Source organism: Schistocerca cancellata, chromosome 2, assembly GCF_023864275.1.
Source record: "Schistocerca cancellata isolate TAMUIC-IGC-003103 chromosome 2, iqSchCanc2.1, whole genome shotgun sequence".
NCBI lineage: Eukaryota > Metazoa > Arthropoda > Insecta > Orthoptera > Acrididae > Schistocerca > Schistocerca cancellata.
The window spans coordinates 143,515,975-143,534,667 of record NC_064627.1 but is presented as its reverse complement, the minus strand read 5'-3'; the positions used below and the strand labels follow the sequence as shown (position 1 = coordinate 143,534,667).

The 18,693-nt window shown below is 40.8% G+C and overlaps 1 protein-coding gene across 1 annotated transcript in view; it reads right to left on the bottom strand.

The window, feature by feature from the left end:
• Positions 1 to 18,693, bottom strand: part of LOC126161435 (farnesol dehydrogenase-like) — a 124,780-nt gene that overhangs the window by 69,994 nt on the left and 36,093 nt on the right. Inside the window, exons 2-4 of the mRNA XM_049917236.1 lie at positions 7,629 to 7,894; positions 5,075 to 5,237; positions 1,352 to 1,481 (exon numbers count right to left, since the gene is read on the bottom strand). Coding sequence (XP_049773193.1) covers positions 1,352 to 1,481; positions 5,075 to 5,237; positions 7,629 to 7,766 — 431 coding nt within the window. The 5' untranslated portion in view covers positions 7,767 to 7,894. The remainder of the gene's footprint in view (positions 1 to 1,351; positions 1,482 to 5,074; positions 5,238 to 7,628; positions 7,895 to 18,693) is intronic.

The window sequence follows — 18,693 nt, the reverse complement described above, 5'->3', positions numbered from 1 at the left end:
CAGCTGTACCTGTACACGCCATCCAAGCTCTGTTTGACTCCATGCCCAGGCGTATCAAGGCCGTTATTACGGCCAGACGTGGTTGTTCTGGGTACTGATTTCTCAGAATCTATGCACCCAAATTGCGTGAAACTGTAATCACGTGACAGTTCTACTATATTTGTCCAAAGAATACCCGTTTATCATCTGCATTTCTTCTTGGTGTAGAAATTTTAATGGCCAGTAGTGTATTAATAGGCACACTAAATAATATACTTGTAATGATTAACACGATCCCTCGTCTACTCTATATTCTAGTCCTCAGGCGTCAGATCAGAAGACAGGGCTGCAGATAGTCATATGGCACTATCGAAGGGAAGACTACCGCGCTGGGCATATGGCTCTGGCGTATTGCACTGCATCTGCAGCTGCGGTTTGAGCAGCAGTCGGTACCATAAATCGGTTACTTCTAGGACGCTCCGAGCCAGGCCCCCTGGAGTGTGCATCCCACTGAGCCTAAAGCACCGCCATGGTGGTATCAGGCGCGAGCTCACTGGAGGACATGGTGGAGGTCTGTTGTGTTTTCTGATGAAAGCTGATCCTGTCTCGGTGCCCGTGATGGCCGTGTGCTGGTTGAAAGGAGGGCGGTGTAAGGCCTGCAACCAACGTATCTGCGGGATAGACAAAGTGGACGTACACCTAGAGTTATGATCTGGAGTGCAACTCCGTATGACAGCAGGAACCCTCTCATGGTTATCTCAGGCACCCTGACTGCATATTTGTACGTCAATCTGGTGATTCGAACTGTTTTGCTGCCATTCATGAACAGTAGTCCTGGTGGTGTTTTGCAACAGGACAACGCTCGCCGACATTTCGCTTTCAAACTCAACATTCTCTACGTCTACAGAGTGTCAACATGTGACTTTGGCCTGCTCGATCACTACATCTCTCTCCAGCCGAGCTGGTGACAAGTCTAGCGCCATCCACAACCAGCATTAACCATCCCTGTACTGACGGAACAGGAGCTGAAACTGACATCGCACAAACTGACATCCAGTACCTCTGCTACACAATGCATTCACGTTTGCATGCTCGCTTTCAATATTCTGGCGGTTACACTCGTTGTTAATGTACCAGTATTTCACATTTTTGGTGGCCTATCTCGCTCTTACGTTAACCCCTCATCTCGCAATGTTAGTCGCTTGAATCTGTCTTCCAGACAGATATATTCCCGAAATTTCGTTACTGGACATTAATTATTTTTTATGTGCTTTCTTCTTTCAGTGTATAACTGTTGAAGCAGTATTCCTAAATGACATACGTTACTAAATAAAAGAGTACCATGTTGACACAGGACGTATGACAAGCGCACCTGTTGATGTGGATGATGAAGCCGTCGTCGACGCCCCTGCCTAGCATGTCCTGCACGGCCTCCCTGGTGCAGATGCTCAGACCCAGCACGTTCACGTCCAGGATGCGCTTCCAGTCTTCCGTCTTGCCGCCTGGTGACAGGCACAGAGTAAGTGTGATGACACACGCTCTTTAGGACGTGAAAATTAATAAATCAATTTTAACAGCGGTAACTAAATCATAGTCTGGCGCGCTAAGTGACATACATATATACAGGGTGGTCCATTGATCATGACCGAGCCAAATATCTCACGAAATAAGCGTCAAACGAAAAAACTACAAAGAACGAAACCTGTGTCGCTTGAAGGGGGCAACCAGAAGGCGCTATGGTTGGCCCGATAGATGGCGCTGCCATAGGTCAAACGGATATCAACTGCGTTATTTTTTTTAAACAGGAACCCACATGTTTAATTACATATTCGTGTAGAACGTAAAGAAATATGGAATGTTTGAGTTGGTCCACTTTTTTCGCTTTGTGATACATGACGCTGTAATAGTCACAAACAATGGCTCACAATTTTAGACGAACAGTTGGTAATAGGTAGGTTTTTTAAATTAAATTACGCAACGTAAGTACATTTGAACATTTTATTTCGGTTGTTCCAATGTGATACATGTACCTTTGTGAACTTATCATTTCTGACAACGCATGCTGTTACAGCGTGATTACCTGTAAATACCACATTAATGCAATAAATGGTCAAAATAACGTCCGTCAACCTCAATGCATTTGGCAATACGTGCAACGACATTCCTCTCAACAGCGTGTAGTTCGCCTTCCGTAATGTTCGCACATGCATTGACAATGCGCTGACGCATGTTGTAAGGCGTTGTCGGTGGATCACGACAGCAAATATCCTTCAACTTTCTCCACAGAAATAAATACGGGAAGTACATCGCCATTCTGTCATGCAGTGAAACATCTTGCAGTAACATCGGTAAAACATTACGTAGGAAATTAGCATACATTGCACCATTTAGATTGCCATCGATAAAATGGGGGCCAATTATCCTTCCTCCCATAAAGCCGCACCAAACATTAACCCACCAAGGTCGCTGATGTTCCACTTGTCGCAGCCATCGTGGATTTTCCGTTGCCCAATAGTGCATATTATGCCGGTTTACGTTACCGCTGTTGGTGAATGACGCTTCGTCGCTAAATAGAACGCGTGCAAAAAATCTGTCATCGTCCCGTAACTTCTCTTGTGCCCAGTGGCAGAACTGTACACGACGTTCAAAGTCGTCGCCATGCAATTCCTGGTGCATAGAAATATGGTACGCGTACAATTGATCTTGATGTAGCATTCTCAAGACCGACGTTTTTGAGATTCCCGATTCTCTCGCAATTTGTCTGCTACTGATGTGCGGATTAGCCGCGACAGCAGCTAAAACACCTACTTGGGCGTCATCATTTGTTGCAGGTCGTGGTTGACGTTTCACATGTGGCTCAACACTTCCTGTTTCCTTACATAACGTAACTATCCGGCGAACGGTCCGGACACTTGGATGATGTCGTCCAGGATACCGAGCAGCATACATAGCACACGCCCGTTGGGCATTTTGATCACAATAGCCATACATCAACACGATTTTGACCTTTTCCGCAATTGGTAAACGGTCCATTTTAACACGGGTAATGTACCACGAAGCAAATACCGTCCGTACTGGCGGAATGTTACGTCATACCACGTACTTATACGTTTGTGACTATTACAGCGCCATCTATCACAAAGCGAAGAGAGTGGTCCAACGTACTTCGCTTAAATCGTCGAATATAAACTGAGCAGTGCGACGAAATAATTTTATATGAGAGCATCCCTGAACCGAGGAGCCGGTTGGAATTTCTTTCACATGCCCTAACAAACGTCCTCCCTTTAGACATTTTGTTAACTGTTTCAGCATTACTGAGAAATGGGAATATATTACAAAAACAACTAGTGCACATTTAAAACGCCTCACTGGTGTCATTATCTCTTTAACACATAAATTATTCCCTTGCAATAATCTATGTTTTCAACAGTTCTTGTGAAAATACAAATAATGTCTCAAGATATGCGACAGCAATGCGTCATACTAATACAAGAGATTTGTCACTTGCCGATTTTACCGAGCGAGGTGGCGCAGTGGAAGCAAACTGGACTCGCATTCGGGAGGACGACGGTTCAATCCTGCGTCCGGCCATCCTGATTTAGGTTTTCCGTGATTTCCCTAAATCGCTCCAGGCAGAATGCTAGGATGGTTCCTTTGAAAGGGCACGGCAGACTTTCTTCCTCATCCCTCCCTAATCCAATGAGATCGATGACCTCGCTGTTTGGTCTCTTCCCCCAAAACAACCCAACCAACCAACTTACCGATTTTACGTAGTCATCTATTAAGGTATTGGTGATATTGTCAATGATGACAGGTTTTCCTGGTGAACTCACATTATCGGTAGTAACAGAAGATTGCTGTTTTGCTGGAGCAGCCAGTGTTTGTTGAGACGATTCAGTCTTGGAAGTTTCAACAGCGCGCCCATTTTCGTGCACATTCGTAGCTTCGGTGTTGATAACTGACTGTAGCGCCGCGCTGTAACCGTTTTAGGAGCTCGACGTACCGACGAAGCTGCCCTATTTAACTCGATTACACAGGAATCGTACTCTCTGCTCCAAAACGAATTAGTCTACAACAACTCTTGTGAATTAGACCTTAACACAATTACGCTCACGAACTGTAACAGTTGCTTTAAACTACTATTTCAAAGACTTTTGCAACGACAAACAGACATATGTCTTTACGTTCGTTGCTAGTCCACCATACTCCGAAATGGTATATTATGGGATCGACAGATTTGCAAGGAAACAGAAGGAAAAATGTTCATGACAGTTATTAGAAGCATCATGCCATACGTACAGTTAAATTCAGTTAGTGAAAGAGTTAATAACAACTGAGATGGACTTCTGCAGACGGCTGTAGGGGTATCTTGGCGGGAAAGAATCAGAAATGAAGTCATCAGGAGGAAAATGGGTGTTACATGTTCGATTATTGAGTTCGTAGAACAAAAACAACTCATGTGGAATGGGCATACGAAAAGGATGTCGGAAGGTATTGCCGCAGCGGATCATGGAGCAGGAACCACCAGCCACCTGCCACAAGGATACAAGGAATTCACACATTTTAGAAGAAGAAATACTCAAGAAAATTTGTGGATAGGTAAGCAAGAATGGAGAACGAAAATTACATTTGATGTAAAGTCTTGAGTTTTAGGAAAATGTAAATACATTGTACAGCTGGGAATAATAATAATAATCTGTACCCATTGTGTCAAAGCACGCACGTCAGTTTGAAGTTTCCACGTTCGTATAAATGGAGATCGTCAGCACACATGTGGTGTTTATAGTGGGACAGAACTGTGAACATGTTATTGACGTGCGTACGGCGAGAGGAAAATAGGACTTAATACAGAACCTTGGGCATACCAGATACTACGAGTACTTGTCTTCACTGCGACTTTATAGATCGAGACCATATTTGACAACAAGTACGAACTGTTGTAAGCAAAACGTCGAAGTCAGCCACTTAGAGCGCTGTGCTGATATCTAAAAATATGGTAGGCACCTGGTGTCGTACCTCATTGAAACTGTTTTTGCACAAAAAATTAATTCCTTTTTAGTAAACTATAACTTATCACGCCAAACATTTATCTTACCTGTCAGGTCAGCTGATGGGAAGACGCCGGCGTTGTTAATGAGGACGTCAACTCCCCCCAGGTTTTCTTTGATCCATTTGAAAGCTGACATGATGCTTTCTTCACTGCTCACGTCGCCAGCGAGCGCATGTAGTTTACCAGGAGCATCCTTCAGTGCTAGTGCCTAAGGCAGAACACAGACCGGAAAGGTTTAATATGAAAAAAATCACTAGCAGCAACTGAGACGACTTCACACGAACATAATTCCGATATCATGGAGAATAAATAACCTGATGGTTACATCAACTTTCTGTGGATTGACAGTGAAACGTTTAATAACTTGTTTAGCGTTACTTCACCTTCACATTGAAAAAGAAGACAAAAATATGCGAAAATTTATTCTCTTCTAGTTGGTCCCTTAATGACAGGACATTAAAATACCGTAACGTGGGAACACATAGCCCGCGTCATCCGTGGAATAACTGGAGAAATTTGATTTCTTTTATTTCATTCCACTGCACTCGTCTCTCACTGTATGCGTAAAATATTTATTTTGTTCATAGCTTCTTGATGCGCAATATATAGGTGGGAAGGATGTGGTACCTCTACCGTTCTGGTACTTGTCAGTGCTATTTTGCTTTTATACTTGATCGTAGTTTTCATAATAGTGGAAACTCACGATCCAGTGAGATTAATCGTAATAAAACAATTTTGCACTTAATACATGCGGCGAAATGTAAATACAAACAACTTACAAACTTTCTGTCAATGAAGGTTTCTCTCAAACACCTCAGAGACGATCTATGCCTGACAACCACCGTACACGGTCAAAAGTTGGAAAACACAGTTACGTTTGACAAAATATTTCATCGTTTACAGGGGCCTTAACGCTTGTAGGGAAGCAGGAGCGGCAGTTTCAATGTGTCGCCGGCCCCTTGCGCCACATGACGTCATTTGGGCCAGAGCTGCTATGAGCTGCCTAACTCACCTTCCCGCGCATGCGTCGTTTCGGCCCTCTCTGATTGGTGCCAGCAGCCATAATCGTGGGTGTATATAAGCGGAAAATCGCGTCGTCTCGGCGCAGGCAATCATTGTGGGCCGCACCACCCCCTTCTTCCGCCTCCTGGATTTCTACCTCACCATCTATGGCCGCCCCATTGCCCTCACTCCCACACTCAAGTACCTTGGCATTACCCTCGACCACCACCTTTCCTGGACCCCCATCTCCGCACAGTCCAAGCCAAGGCATGTAACCATCTCCATCTCCTCAAACTCCTGTCTGGTCGAATGTGGGGATTGGACTCTTCCACTATCCTTCATACCTATGAGTTCCTCATCCGCCCCAATCCACTTGTATCTCCGCCCCCCCCCCCCACTCCCCACATACAACAAATCCCTCCAAATCCTTCAGAGCCATGCACTTCACCTCACTTATCGCGTCTCCTATACGCCTCCCATAAATTGGATCCTCTGCATCCTTTGGTTTCCCCCATCCTCTCCCACTGCAGCCCACTGCCGCACCTGTACCACAGTGTCTCACCTAGTCTCCATCTTCACACGCTCCATACCCTCGCCCAAGGTGGCTTCTGCCAACTCCCCCTCCCAGATAATATCCTAGCGCCTTCCATCTACCCCTCCTACCAGATCTAATCCCCCCTTCTTCCCCCCTCCTCAGGGCTCCCTCTCCCACCTTCTCTTCTTCCTCCTTTTCCCCTGTCACCCACATTCTTTCTCCTTTCCACACCCCCCTCAGACTTTCTCCCCTCCCTTGCCCCCTTCTCCCCCCTCCTGGTTTCCCCCTACTGTCTCTTCACCCTTTTGTTCCCCCCCCCCTACCCTTCACCTGTGGTAGATCCCCCCCAGGGTGCAGTTATTTTTAACGTTTTTGTTGTGGTGTCAGTGTTTCTCAGTTGCAGTGTGCAGTGCTTCATTTCATCACCACCAACAGTGTCGCCAGTATTAGCCTTTTGTGTTCCCACTGTGGTGCTTCTTTGGTTTCGCTTCAACGTACGCTGACCATTCTCTGCATGTGTGTGTGGCTCTCATCTAAGTTTTTTTAATATACCTTTTTTACTCATCTGTTTTTGTTATTGTTTATTCACCACTTTTTACCATTCTCTGTTATGCATTCTTTCCTCATGTGCTTATGTTTTTTTGTACCACCCTTGGCTGAAGAGCAGCGTATTGTGCCACTGCCAGCCCGCCCCGAGTGTAGCGAATAGGCAGCAGCAGTGAAAAGAGCGACGAAGAGGAAAAGGCAGTGACAGAGAAGAAAAAGCGAAAAGAGAAGAAAAAACACTGCCGCTATAGGAACAGCAGTACAGGCTGCTTAACCTACGTCATACCAAGGCAAAAAGCCTTATCAAGTGACGATGGAGCCCCAGCAGTCAATAGCTTTTCTCCTGTTGATGATGGCAAAGATAGCTATCGAAAGCTCGGGAATTTTATTCGAACTGAGACGGCTTGAAAACCAAAAATATTTTATTCAGATTGTGCAGTGGTCTTAGCACGAGGCGACATGGCGAAGTCCCTTCGTACAGTAGGCCGTCAAGAAGTGCAGCAACAGCCACATTACCTTGACGTTGTCAGCCCTCCTAGCCAGTCCGACGACAGTAAGTCCATGCTTGAGCAGCGCCTGCACGATGGCGGCACCGATGCCCGCACTGGCGCCAGTAACCAGAGCGACTCGTCCCTTGTACTTCTCGATGCCCATGGTCCGCAACTGTAGTACGTGTGACAGTACTGTGGATGCCTGGTGTTTTTATGGCCTGCCTCACTGACTCCCGGATCCCAATATAACTTATCGCTCTTATCGATAAGGTATCAAGTTCCAGGTATCTCCTGCAACAAAAGAGTTTAATTACATGTTACGTGTTGTTGAAAAGTGTCTATGTGTCTTTGCTAGAACCACTGGTAATGTGGAGCTCCGTTTCAATCCTACTGATAAATTTAATTTCATGACTAAACTTTTCAGAGTTTTTCTTTTCAGTACTATTAGCTAAATAAGTAGATAAGTTGCAGGCATGATGGTGGTTTTATCTACTTTAAGGTATAAGTGGTTGCAGATGACAAACTGTGGAACAAAACGGTCACTATAGAACACATCAGAAAAACCACACCATGTGGTAAAAAGGTATGAATTCGTAATTTATGTATTTTTTCAAATATTTGTAATTACGATTTAAAAACTAATAGCTACATGTATACAAAGAGCAAAGAACACTCTTTATCTTTAACAGATAAAAAATAAAATCCCACTGAAGATGCTGCAACTGCAGTGAAACATGTTTGGGTCAAAAAACAAAATTGTGTTTTGCTAAAGGCGGACCCTATCCAAAAACATACGTATTGTTAAAGCAAACACGGAAGAAAAGAGCTTCAACCCCAAGATGATTACATGTTGATATTTGAGAAAAGGTATGTGACAATAGTTATCGATCAAAACCAAACTGAATCGCAGCAAGGCCAACAAATTGTTCTTTCTCTGTGTAAACAGTTAAACAATAAGATTCAAAAGATCCTGGCTCTGAGTGATTCGAGTGCTCTATAAAAACACAATGTTAAAATCAGAAATTTATTGTGAGTTTTATTGTGTAGAAAAATTCATTCGTTTTTTCGGTTCCTGCTGCTGAGCAATGTTTTCTCGTTAAGCTTGGGGCAGGTGAGCATGATTAAGGGACAAACAGCAACACACTCACTTCCTAATAAACCACTGGCTGTTTGCATATTGAAAACTGGCTGCGAGCGTTTTCAATCTTGTTCTGGAGCAGAGCTGTTGAGAGGAAAGATCTATTTTAGGCTAAAAACTGTTTAGTAGCTTGATAAAATGTTATTTCGTTGACGATAGAATACTGCAACCATGTACTACAAGAGAGAAACATACTTATATGGAACTATCTGACAAGACGTGCTTAAAAAAGAATAATGTGTTTTTTGGTAATCGTAAAACTATTATTGTCTGCTCTTTACAAATGTAATGAAAGATATTCAGTGTAACAAAAGCAATCGTAACGTAAGGTCGAAGGCCTCACTCGTGGCTTTTCCCAGTGTTTTCATCGAACGTTAACCGATTGGTGAGGTGAAGTTAAAATTTATGCGACTCGAACAAGAAACGCAAACTTACGATGAATAAAATTACGTTTACAGTGTTCGACAATGCAAAAAGCAATATCTAAAAACACAATTTGTAAATAAGAATAACAAAAATTGTTAAACTAAAAGTAATCGTAAAAAATGTACATCTAAAAGAAAAATGAATAACTATAGCCTCATATCACAAAAACGAAAACAATCAAAGTTCACCGTCAAGCAATGAAAGGCTTCCTCTTGGTCAAAATAATGACCTTTCAAGGAACGAAAGAGTTACGTCAGAATGTCATCAGCTTCGTTTATTGCGTAAAAAAGTCTTGCCACAGTCTGACATAGTTTTGTGGCATTGAGGCTATATAGCATACCTATGGAGGTAAAAATAAGGGGCGATGGCTGTACATGGTTTGAAGCTGGTGTCGCCATGATACATGCCTCAAAACGTTAGCAGACGATTGTTTACACGGAGATTGTTTACAACTGCTTTTTGTTTGTAATGTGCACATGATAGTTCTTTTAAACACTAAATATTGCAGTGTTCACACAAATAACATAGTGTCATTGAGGCATTTTCAAATGTTATTTTTGGTCTTAAATGCGTATTTGATCTTGTAATACGACGTATTTGCCATTGTAACTTTAATTTTTACTTATACATTGCAGATAACTAAGAATAGAAGCAAGTGATTTGAGAAGGCTGCTTTCGTAATCCATTTAAATCCCCTTTTACTGTATATGCTTTGATAGCTGATGAAGTTATAACTACGAAAACAATGTTTGTTTGCTTACTGGTACTATAATCTGTTCATCATAAGAATAAACCTAATGTAAACATTACACCATGTATTCTTCCGCGTTTGCTTGAATCTCATTGGATTTCGTTTCACGTGGAGCGGAAGCCAAGCTGTGACCAGTACAGTCAAGTACGATCATAGAGATACGTTTTGTGATTTGTTACACGCACATAGACTGAGCGATAATGCGGGACAACAGCTTTACCGGCGCATTAAACTTGGGTAGCACTGGCCAGCCAGCGGTCCAACTAACCTGCAATGGTATGAGCAGCTGCAGTTCCGACGTGAAAAGAGACGAGAAAAGAAACAATATAGCTCCGAATGTCATTTAATTTTTAAAGAGACCGAAATAATATTCGGAGAAACTCCAGCACTACCGCCCGCTTCTTAGGTGACCAGACGGAAAGCATTTGTATTTGAAATGAAAACAGGAATTTCGCGTCCAATGTGTAATTACAAAGAAGAAGACGTACATTATTCATAAAAAATGATGATGAGTTTTATAATTACGAGACGTAGATATTTCAAATTGAACGAGAGAGAAAGAATGGTACTGGCAATATTTGAAGCAACGAACGGTTAACTGTATTTGGTTGACATTCCGTTACACTTTCGACTGCGCTACCCCTACAACAAGGGTTTATAAGTCATCTGTATTATGTACAGTCGCTACGAAAACTTCAAAGCCGATTATCTCCGTAAATTTATGAAAAACATTAAATACAGCCTATTTGTCGGCACATTTTAACGGCATTCCACACGCGTGTTTCAATACGGAACGGAAAGCAGCCTCAGCCATTTTCATCCTGCGAGTTAACAGTGCGACAATCAGAGCACAACGCTGCAGAGGCTGTGACTGAACACAATTTTTTAAATAAAAACTACGTAGCTAAAGCGTGATTAACAACAACGTTGATGGCTGCTAATACATTTGAATATCTTAAAGTTTAATTTCACGTAACTTAGTAATAATATATCTAATACTGAAGTAGGACCTACTTTCAAGAGCGTAACAACAACAGTGTACGTGTGCTACGGCTTCTGACCAATCATCGTGTTCGAGTTTGTTTACTTCATGTTTATTCTCATGATGAACGGATTTATAATTGTAAATCGTTACATTTTCAACTTTCAGTTCACATGTACAACATGCTTAATGTTCAAGTTTACAAAAACCTTACCTAGGCTTTTTTTGTTAGCCCATAAATTTGTACAGTGAGGAAAGAAGTAAGCACAGCATGCCATATGACGTGTGAATGTAAACAAAGTGAAAGATCATTGAAATGTCAAAGAAACAGAACAATATGGAGGTATATCTCCACGCAGAAATGAGTTCTTGTTTTATCTGGCTGTCACTGCGTCATTGTCATGGTAGTATACGCATCTTCTCGCTTCGAAATGCTACCTGCGGATTGGTTGGCTAATAATAGCAAACCAGATAAATTCATTTCTGTAAGTGTCTTCGGGCAATTAGCAATTCAATGCCTTTCACAAGTTATTATGGTATCATTCATTCATATTTCATACAGGAGATGAAATTTGGTATGATGTATTTCTCAAATACAATCATGTATATAAGTGTGCATAGTAAGAAATATGAAAGATACACAGTAACAAGAATCAAGGTCCATCAAAATTTAAAATTTTGTTTATAATATTATCTAATGGAGGAATGGAATTACTATAATACGGCAAGGTTTGTTTTTCTGTAAGTACGATCAAGGTGCTCAAAAATCTGTGCTAGAGGTTTGATGTGCTCAAGAAAAACGATCAAGGATCACTCGGTGTTGAGGCAGAACGATCAAGATTATTTTCTACTTAGAAATTTTTCTTCTCATATTCTTTCACCTCATAATGCAGCAGCTTCACGTTACTGGATTCCCAACAATACTTGCCAGCCACTCACAGATTGTAAACGAAGTTCAAACTGTTACCTCGTTTAGTAATAAAGCAAAGACCCATATAAAAGTTCGCCACATTGTTTAGCAGCATTAGACTATAAAACTAATTTTTCTCCATTAAGTAGAGCAGAAAAACTTAAGTGTTACTGTTACCACTATTGTGCATAAAGTTAATGCTCAAATGAAATGAAGGCATCAGAAACGTCGGAGAATGAAGATGAACATTTCTGTTCTGTGCTGAATACAAGTACAAGGAACAGAAAAGTGTTGGCGAGGGGGCGGGGGGTATTTCTGAGTCTTCAGAAAGATTGCGGGCCATGATCGCGTTATATGTAACGAACCTAAGTGCTTACTATTGTAAAGTTTTCTGAATGTAAAAATATAGAAAGAGATAGATAAACGAAGGAATGCAAACAATAGCTTCCTATGATATTGAAAACTCATCTGACTGGTCTTATCGGTGTAAATCCTGTGATGCGAGGAAGACCAAAGAAAAGTCCTGATGAAGAGGCAAGTCATGATTTCTCCTATGTCTGTAAGGTGCCTAGTAATAGAGATGGACAAATACGTGATGTTCAGTTATGTCAACCAGCATTCTTGACATTGCACTGCATCACCAACAGATGTCTTATTACTCTTAGAATGGCATTGGCTACTGCAGGAACAGTACATATCGAGACCAGGTGAAAACATAACACTAGATCCAGACACAAAGGAGAAACCATATCTAGAGCGCATCAACATACACAGCCACTGAGAGGCTGCAAAAGACATTATAGCATTCATGACAGCAAACGGTTATATTTACCAGAATAACTTAATATTCAAAAGTTTCACCTGGTGTATTCAAAGAAAAATCCTCCAAATCCTATGCCATACGAGTAATAGCGACTGATTTTTCGCGACAAACTACAGCAGAAGCTTCGTGTAACCCAAAAGTGACGTATGTTCAGTGCGTGACAAGTTTACAGCCGACTGTTCTAAATTGATTTATAGATTAACACCTAGAAAGACGCAACCGAGATGCAATCTTTGAATAGGCAGAAGCAACATCTAAAGTCTTTAAATGAACTACATAAGAGGAAGGCAGAAAGTTTTTACGACGTTAAAAGTTCCGAAGGTTTTAAGTCCATAAAATCTGTGATTAAGAAAGCAATCTGTTTGGATTATCAGAAGAATCTTTCGCTTCCTAATATTTTAACCAAAGAAGCTGATTATTGCAGACAGGCATCATTTTATTCATTCAATATTCATTTGCTTTTTTTTTTTTTTTTGGTGAATCTGTGAAAAGGATTGTCGGAACTAGTAGTACATCCTCAAACGACCCAATCTAGAATTTTTTATCATATAACTTTCATGACTTGAAGCAGTCAAACACCTGAATGTGATGTTTTGGGGCAAATGAGATGGTGAAAGTTGGCTTCAGGTTTTTGACGGCGTCACAATCTCCCTTATTTTTACCTTCATGCATACATCTTGCGAAATATTATGAAATTTGCGTTACCTCTGGCGTTGGCCATAGAGCAGTGTTGGCCAGAGATTACGTAACGACACAGAGAAATTGTAGGCGCAGAAAATGAATCCTTCTAATATTGACATGATCCGCTGATCACTAAAGAGTAATATAAAATTGAGTCGGTCATTGTGAAATCGCACTCATTCGTAGATTCTGGAGGAATACAGTCGTCTTAATAAAATGGTATCTGTATTATTCACAGTAATAAAAGTGATTACTTGTTGATAGTCTGTAAAAACGCAGTGATTACGTGTTTAAATGAGAAATCGAGCACCACTTTCTTATTACACACCTTGCGTTTCAGAGAGTATGAATAATTATATGAAGTCACGGTCATTAATGTGAATTGAAAATAAATTCAGATATAATACCATGTTATCGAATTACATCCTATCTCTCATAACAATTACATGAGAGTGGCGGACAAAGAATCTGCTGCCTTATCCAATATTCCAAAAAATTTATTTTTTGTGATAATATTTAACAGAATTAAACTTCAGATTAGTAGTGTGCCAAGAGATATAGCAAGTGAAGGTAAAATCCGTTCTTTCGCAATTCGATCAAACGCTGCAGTTACTATAACGAATGCATCGAAGAGGTGAGTTTTAAAGACGAATCGATGTGCTACTGACAACAACAAGGTTGTTGGAACAAGATTTTTCGGCATGAAAGTTAGGCTCTGCGATGCGCAGCATTTGAACTGTCCTTGAGGAATAATCTTACGCATGATTTTAGTAAATTGAGGTTGCGGTTAAGGCCCCAGGCTGTAGAATTAGGGCCCACGAAGAGTGTGTGGCTGTTGGTGAGAGCGAAAAGGTCTTGCGAAAACTGGGACTAATTTTTTTAATCACTTTTTCTCAGTAGTAGTGATAATGAATTTTTTCTTGCAAAAAAAACATTGTTATATTATTTTTATTATAAACTGATTTTGCACTCTCTACATGAAATCTGTGCTGTAAATAAGTTCTTCTTTCTCTCAATATACTTTTTCAAAGTCGAAACTGGTTTCCTCAGTCTATTTAATAATTTTTAGCTAAGTCGTCATTGTGTCCTACTCTCTCAGGCGCAATGGCCACTTAGGTACTTTTCAGATTATTGATTATTTAGGTGCTATCCTTTTGTCCAACGAGAATGAAAAATAAATCAGGAAGCTAGGAGTAAAGTTAGATTGTCAACCGATGATTTGGAAGTTTCTTGGGTAAAAAAAATTGTCAAACTTTAGGTTGGCCTCTATGATCGCTCTGCCACTGCTGGAACTGTCTTCTGTACATGGGCGGGGCGTGCTAGTAACCGTTGTAGTCGCCAGATATAGTTACAGATAGATGCATTTTTTTACATTCTTGGTATATACTTTTTCTATAACTTACAAGATGAACTCCAGAACCAGCCAGTATTTAGACGAAGTCAATATCTCACCTTCTGAGGTCTCAGTGAAGCAATACCTGCAGCATCAAAACCAATGAAATTAATTTTGACGATGCTTCGGTAGGAAGATCGTTTTCGGCGTTAAAGAGAAACAAAACTAATGTTCGAAATATACAGTCACGAAGCAGACATTCTCACATTCCTTTGTCATCCATTCGAAATCGATTGCTGAAGTCCGTGAAACATTAAGTGCCATTCCACGATTCTGTGACTGAAGTTTCCGACCAGAAGAATCAAATTAAATAAAATAGTGAGTAGAGGAACTTTTAATATTATCCTGATTCGTGTAGATACCGTAACAGGCATCGCTCAGTAGCCCAAGTCTTAACGAGATGGGCCTTGTACTTTAATAGACGTCATATGACATTAGTCAATGTAATGCTAAGGTGTGACACGACGCAATAACGGATAATCGTAAACAATTACATAATAATAAAAAGTCACAATAATAATAACAATACTGTTATTAATATTTCGATAATGGCACACAATAATAACAATGACAATAATAATAATTACAACAATGCTCTTCTTTCAAAAATTTTTAAAAAGCGATTACAGTTACGAATTACTCACGAACCACCACTGCTCCTGTATGAGTCAAATATGTTGCAGATTACAAAGAAATATTTTATCAGTGACCAAATGATGCCCGATCTCTTTAAGGACTGCCTCACAGATTCCCGGATCCTGAGATAATTTATCAGTATTAATCGATAAGGTATCGAGTTCCGGTTGCCCCTGGAAAATACGCACGTATTTTTAATGTGCGGGTTTACTTACACGCTACATGTTGGCGAAAAGTGTCTGGAAATGTGTCTTCGCTTGAACCACAGGCTCCTTCCTACAGATAAATTTAATTACAAGTTTAAACTTTCAGAATATTTTTCAGCAGCGTTGGTTAAATCAATTGATAAGCGGTACACTGCGCAGTATCCGTAATCTTTAAAGAGCTGTTCTATGTTGGTGAGTAACAGTTTCATTTATCTTCTAAATGAGTCAATAGGAACTTCACATACATTCTAAGACTTAAAAAACAATGCACGACGAAGGAATTATCTGCATGGTACGGAAGTTGCTGGATGTGATGTACATGTACATAAAAACAAATAATTACTATTTCAGAAAAATTGGATGATTTATTCAGGAGAAAGAGCTTTTACAAACTGAGAAAGCCAATAACTTGTTGTCCGCTTGTGGCCCTCGTGTAATCATTATTCGTCTTGGCATTGATTGACAGAGTTGTGTGTTTTCCTGAGGGATATTGCGCCAAATTCTGTCCAATTAACGCGTTAGCTCGTCAAAATCCTAAGATGGTTGGAGGTCCCTGCCCATAATACATAATCCAAAGGTTCTCATTCAGGGAGAGATCTGGTGACCTTCCACACCAAGGTAGGATTTGGCAAGCACGAAGACAAGCATAAGAGACTGTTGCCATGTCCGTGCGGGCATTATCGTGGCTGAAATTTAGGTCCAGGATGTCTTGCCATTAAGGACAACAAACGGGGCGTAGAATATCATCGACATAGCGCTGTGCTATAAGGGTGCAGTGAATGACACCCAGAGGAGTCCTGATATGAAAAAAGTTACACCCTAGAGCATCACTCCTAGTTGCCGAGCCATACGACTGGCGGCAGTTAAGTTGGTAACCCGCCATTGTCCGTGGCGTATCCAGAGACGTCTTCCGTCTGAAATCTCATTCACTAGAGTGGAATTTGTCTTCAGTGATGAGTCTTGCTTCGAACTGAGCCCCGGTCTGCAGACGTCCTGGACAGTGTTGGGTTACCAACCTGGGTGTCGCCCGCCATATGGTCCAACAATCAGGAGTATTGGTCTGCGGTGTCATTTCTTTTCATAGCAGGATCTCTTTGGTTGTCATCTGCGCCACCCGTAGAGTACAGAGGTATGTCGACGATTTTCTACGCCCCGTTTTGTTGCCCTTTAGGGCAAGACATCGTGAGGCTATATTTCAGCTCGATAATGTCCGCCCGCACACGGCGAAAGTTTCCACCTCTTGTCTTCGTGCTTGTCAAAGCCAACCTTGGCCAGCAAGGTCACCAGACCTTCACCCAGTTGAGAACGTTTCGACCGTTATGGGCAGGGACCTCTAACCACCTCGGGATTTTGCCAATCTAAAGAGCCAATTGGACAGGATTTGGCACGGTATTCCTCAGGAGGACATCCAGAAACTCTGTCATTCGATGTCAATCCGAATAACTGCTTGCATAAGGGCCAGTGGTGGACCAACGCGTTATTGAACCGCTCAATTTGTGAAGCTCTCTCTCTTGAACAAATCGCTCAATTTTTCTAAAACTGTTATCATTTGTTGGTCTGTACATGTACATCACATCTGCCGATTTCCGTCCCATTCATATAATTCCTTCGAGGTGCGTCCTTTTTTTTCTTAGAATGTGTTAAACAGAAACCGTTTATCAGTGACACAAAACATGAAAATGTAAGTATTGTTAGAGAAAAAATGAATTATAGAGAATAAACAAATGGTACAATCGAGTGATGAAACAAAAACACAACTGATTCATTAGAATTTCGTACATTATGCTTTACATGTAACGAAAATAAAGCAGCCATTACTGTGGACTTCCACACCACAACGTTTTTGCGAGGCACTGTCATAAGGTTTTATTTTTCATCTCGAAAAATGGTTAAATAATTTTTTGTTTGTTTTCAGGTACATGTCTGCAGTCCTGTCACAATTTCAAATTCCCTCATCAAAGTATCAAAGAACGCCGCTAGAGGGGCCCAAATAAAGTGGCTCAAACCACTAATGAAGCGGAGTGCGTCTGCATTTCGTTTTCTAAATTTAAAGGGAAACAATGCAGCAGTAATCGGTGCTACGTGGACGCTCATGTAACACAACGATTCGGTGGTGCAGATGTTTCTAGGTAATCGAACAAGCCCTACGACAAAAAACAATGTGGTAGACCATCTCTCCAATCACAAGAGATATGGAGACTCTGGTGTTCGAATAACTGTGCTTTCCAGACGAGGTGATTGTGGAAAAAGTGAAAATCAACTATGACTGAGTTTTTAACACCTTGTACCACATTTTGAAAATATCAAATGTCTTTTTGAAAGAAATTCCCGCCATTTGAGTGTAATTTGCTATTCATTTATCTCATACAATCAAGATTTCGGTTTTATGGTATAGCGTCCCCAGTGCTATATTACGAAAATACTTAAAAAACAGTATTTATAAAGAAGAGACATTAAAAAACTGAATAATATATTTTTATCATGTAGCCGTAAAATAATAATTTCTCTGTGTAGGTTTAGATTGCAAAGAAATAATTTATGACAAAATGATCTAAAGAGACGACAAGATACGCTCTTTTGTTAATTTTTTAGTCGACTTCACTTCCTCTTTCTTCTTGAGTGTGTGTAGACGGACATCTTTCGAGTGCTGACAAACGTAAGCATATTTGTATGAGTTAAGCAGATAATATATTAATTGAATATTAATGTGCACTTTTAATTTGTAAGAGGTGATCCCGATTTCATGTCCGCCTTCCTTGAATTAACCTGCATTCAAGTAATTTACAGTTCAACAATGCAGCCAACGACGCCATTACGTGGCGATATTAACTTATGAAAATTAGCGGAAGCGAAATACTCGCCCGCTATTAACATAATATTAATTTTTCTCCACAGCCGCACAAAGTTGCAGAAATACGTAGCTTTAAAATTCTTATTTTCAGTACCGTAGCCGACAGCCAGAGCCAGGACTCCGACTGCAATACAATGGTTAACGGAGGTAAGAAAAATACTCTCGCGCGTGTGTGGGCCGCAATTATAATTAATAACTAAAGATATTTTGCTTTAAAGTGGACTAGCCGAGGAAATTAATATGAAAAGTTTATTACATTGTTCAGCTTGTATGCTCATGTTTTAAGATGCAGC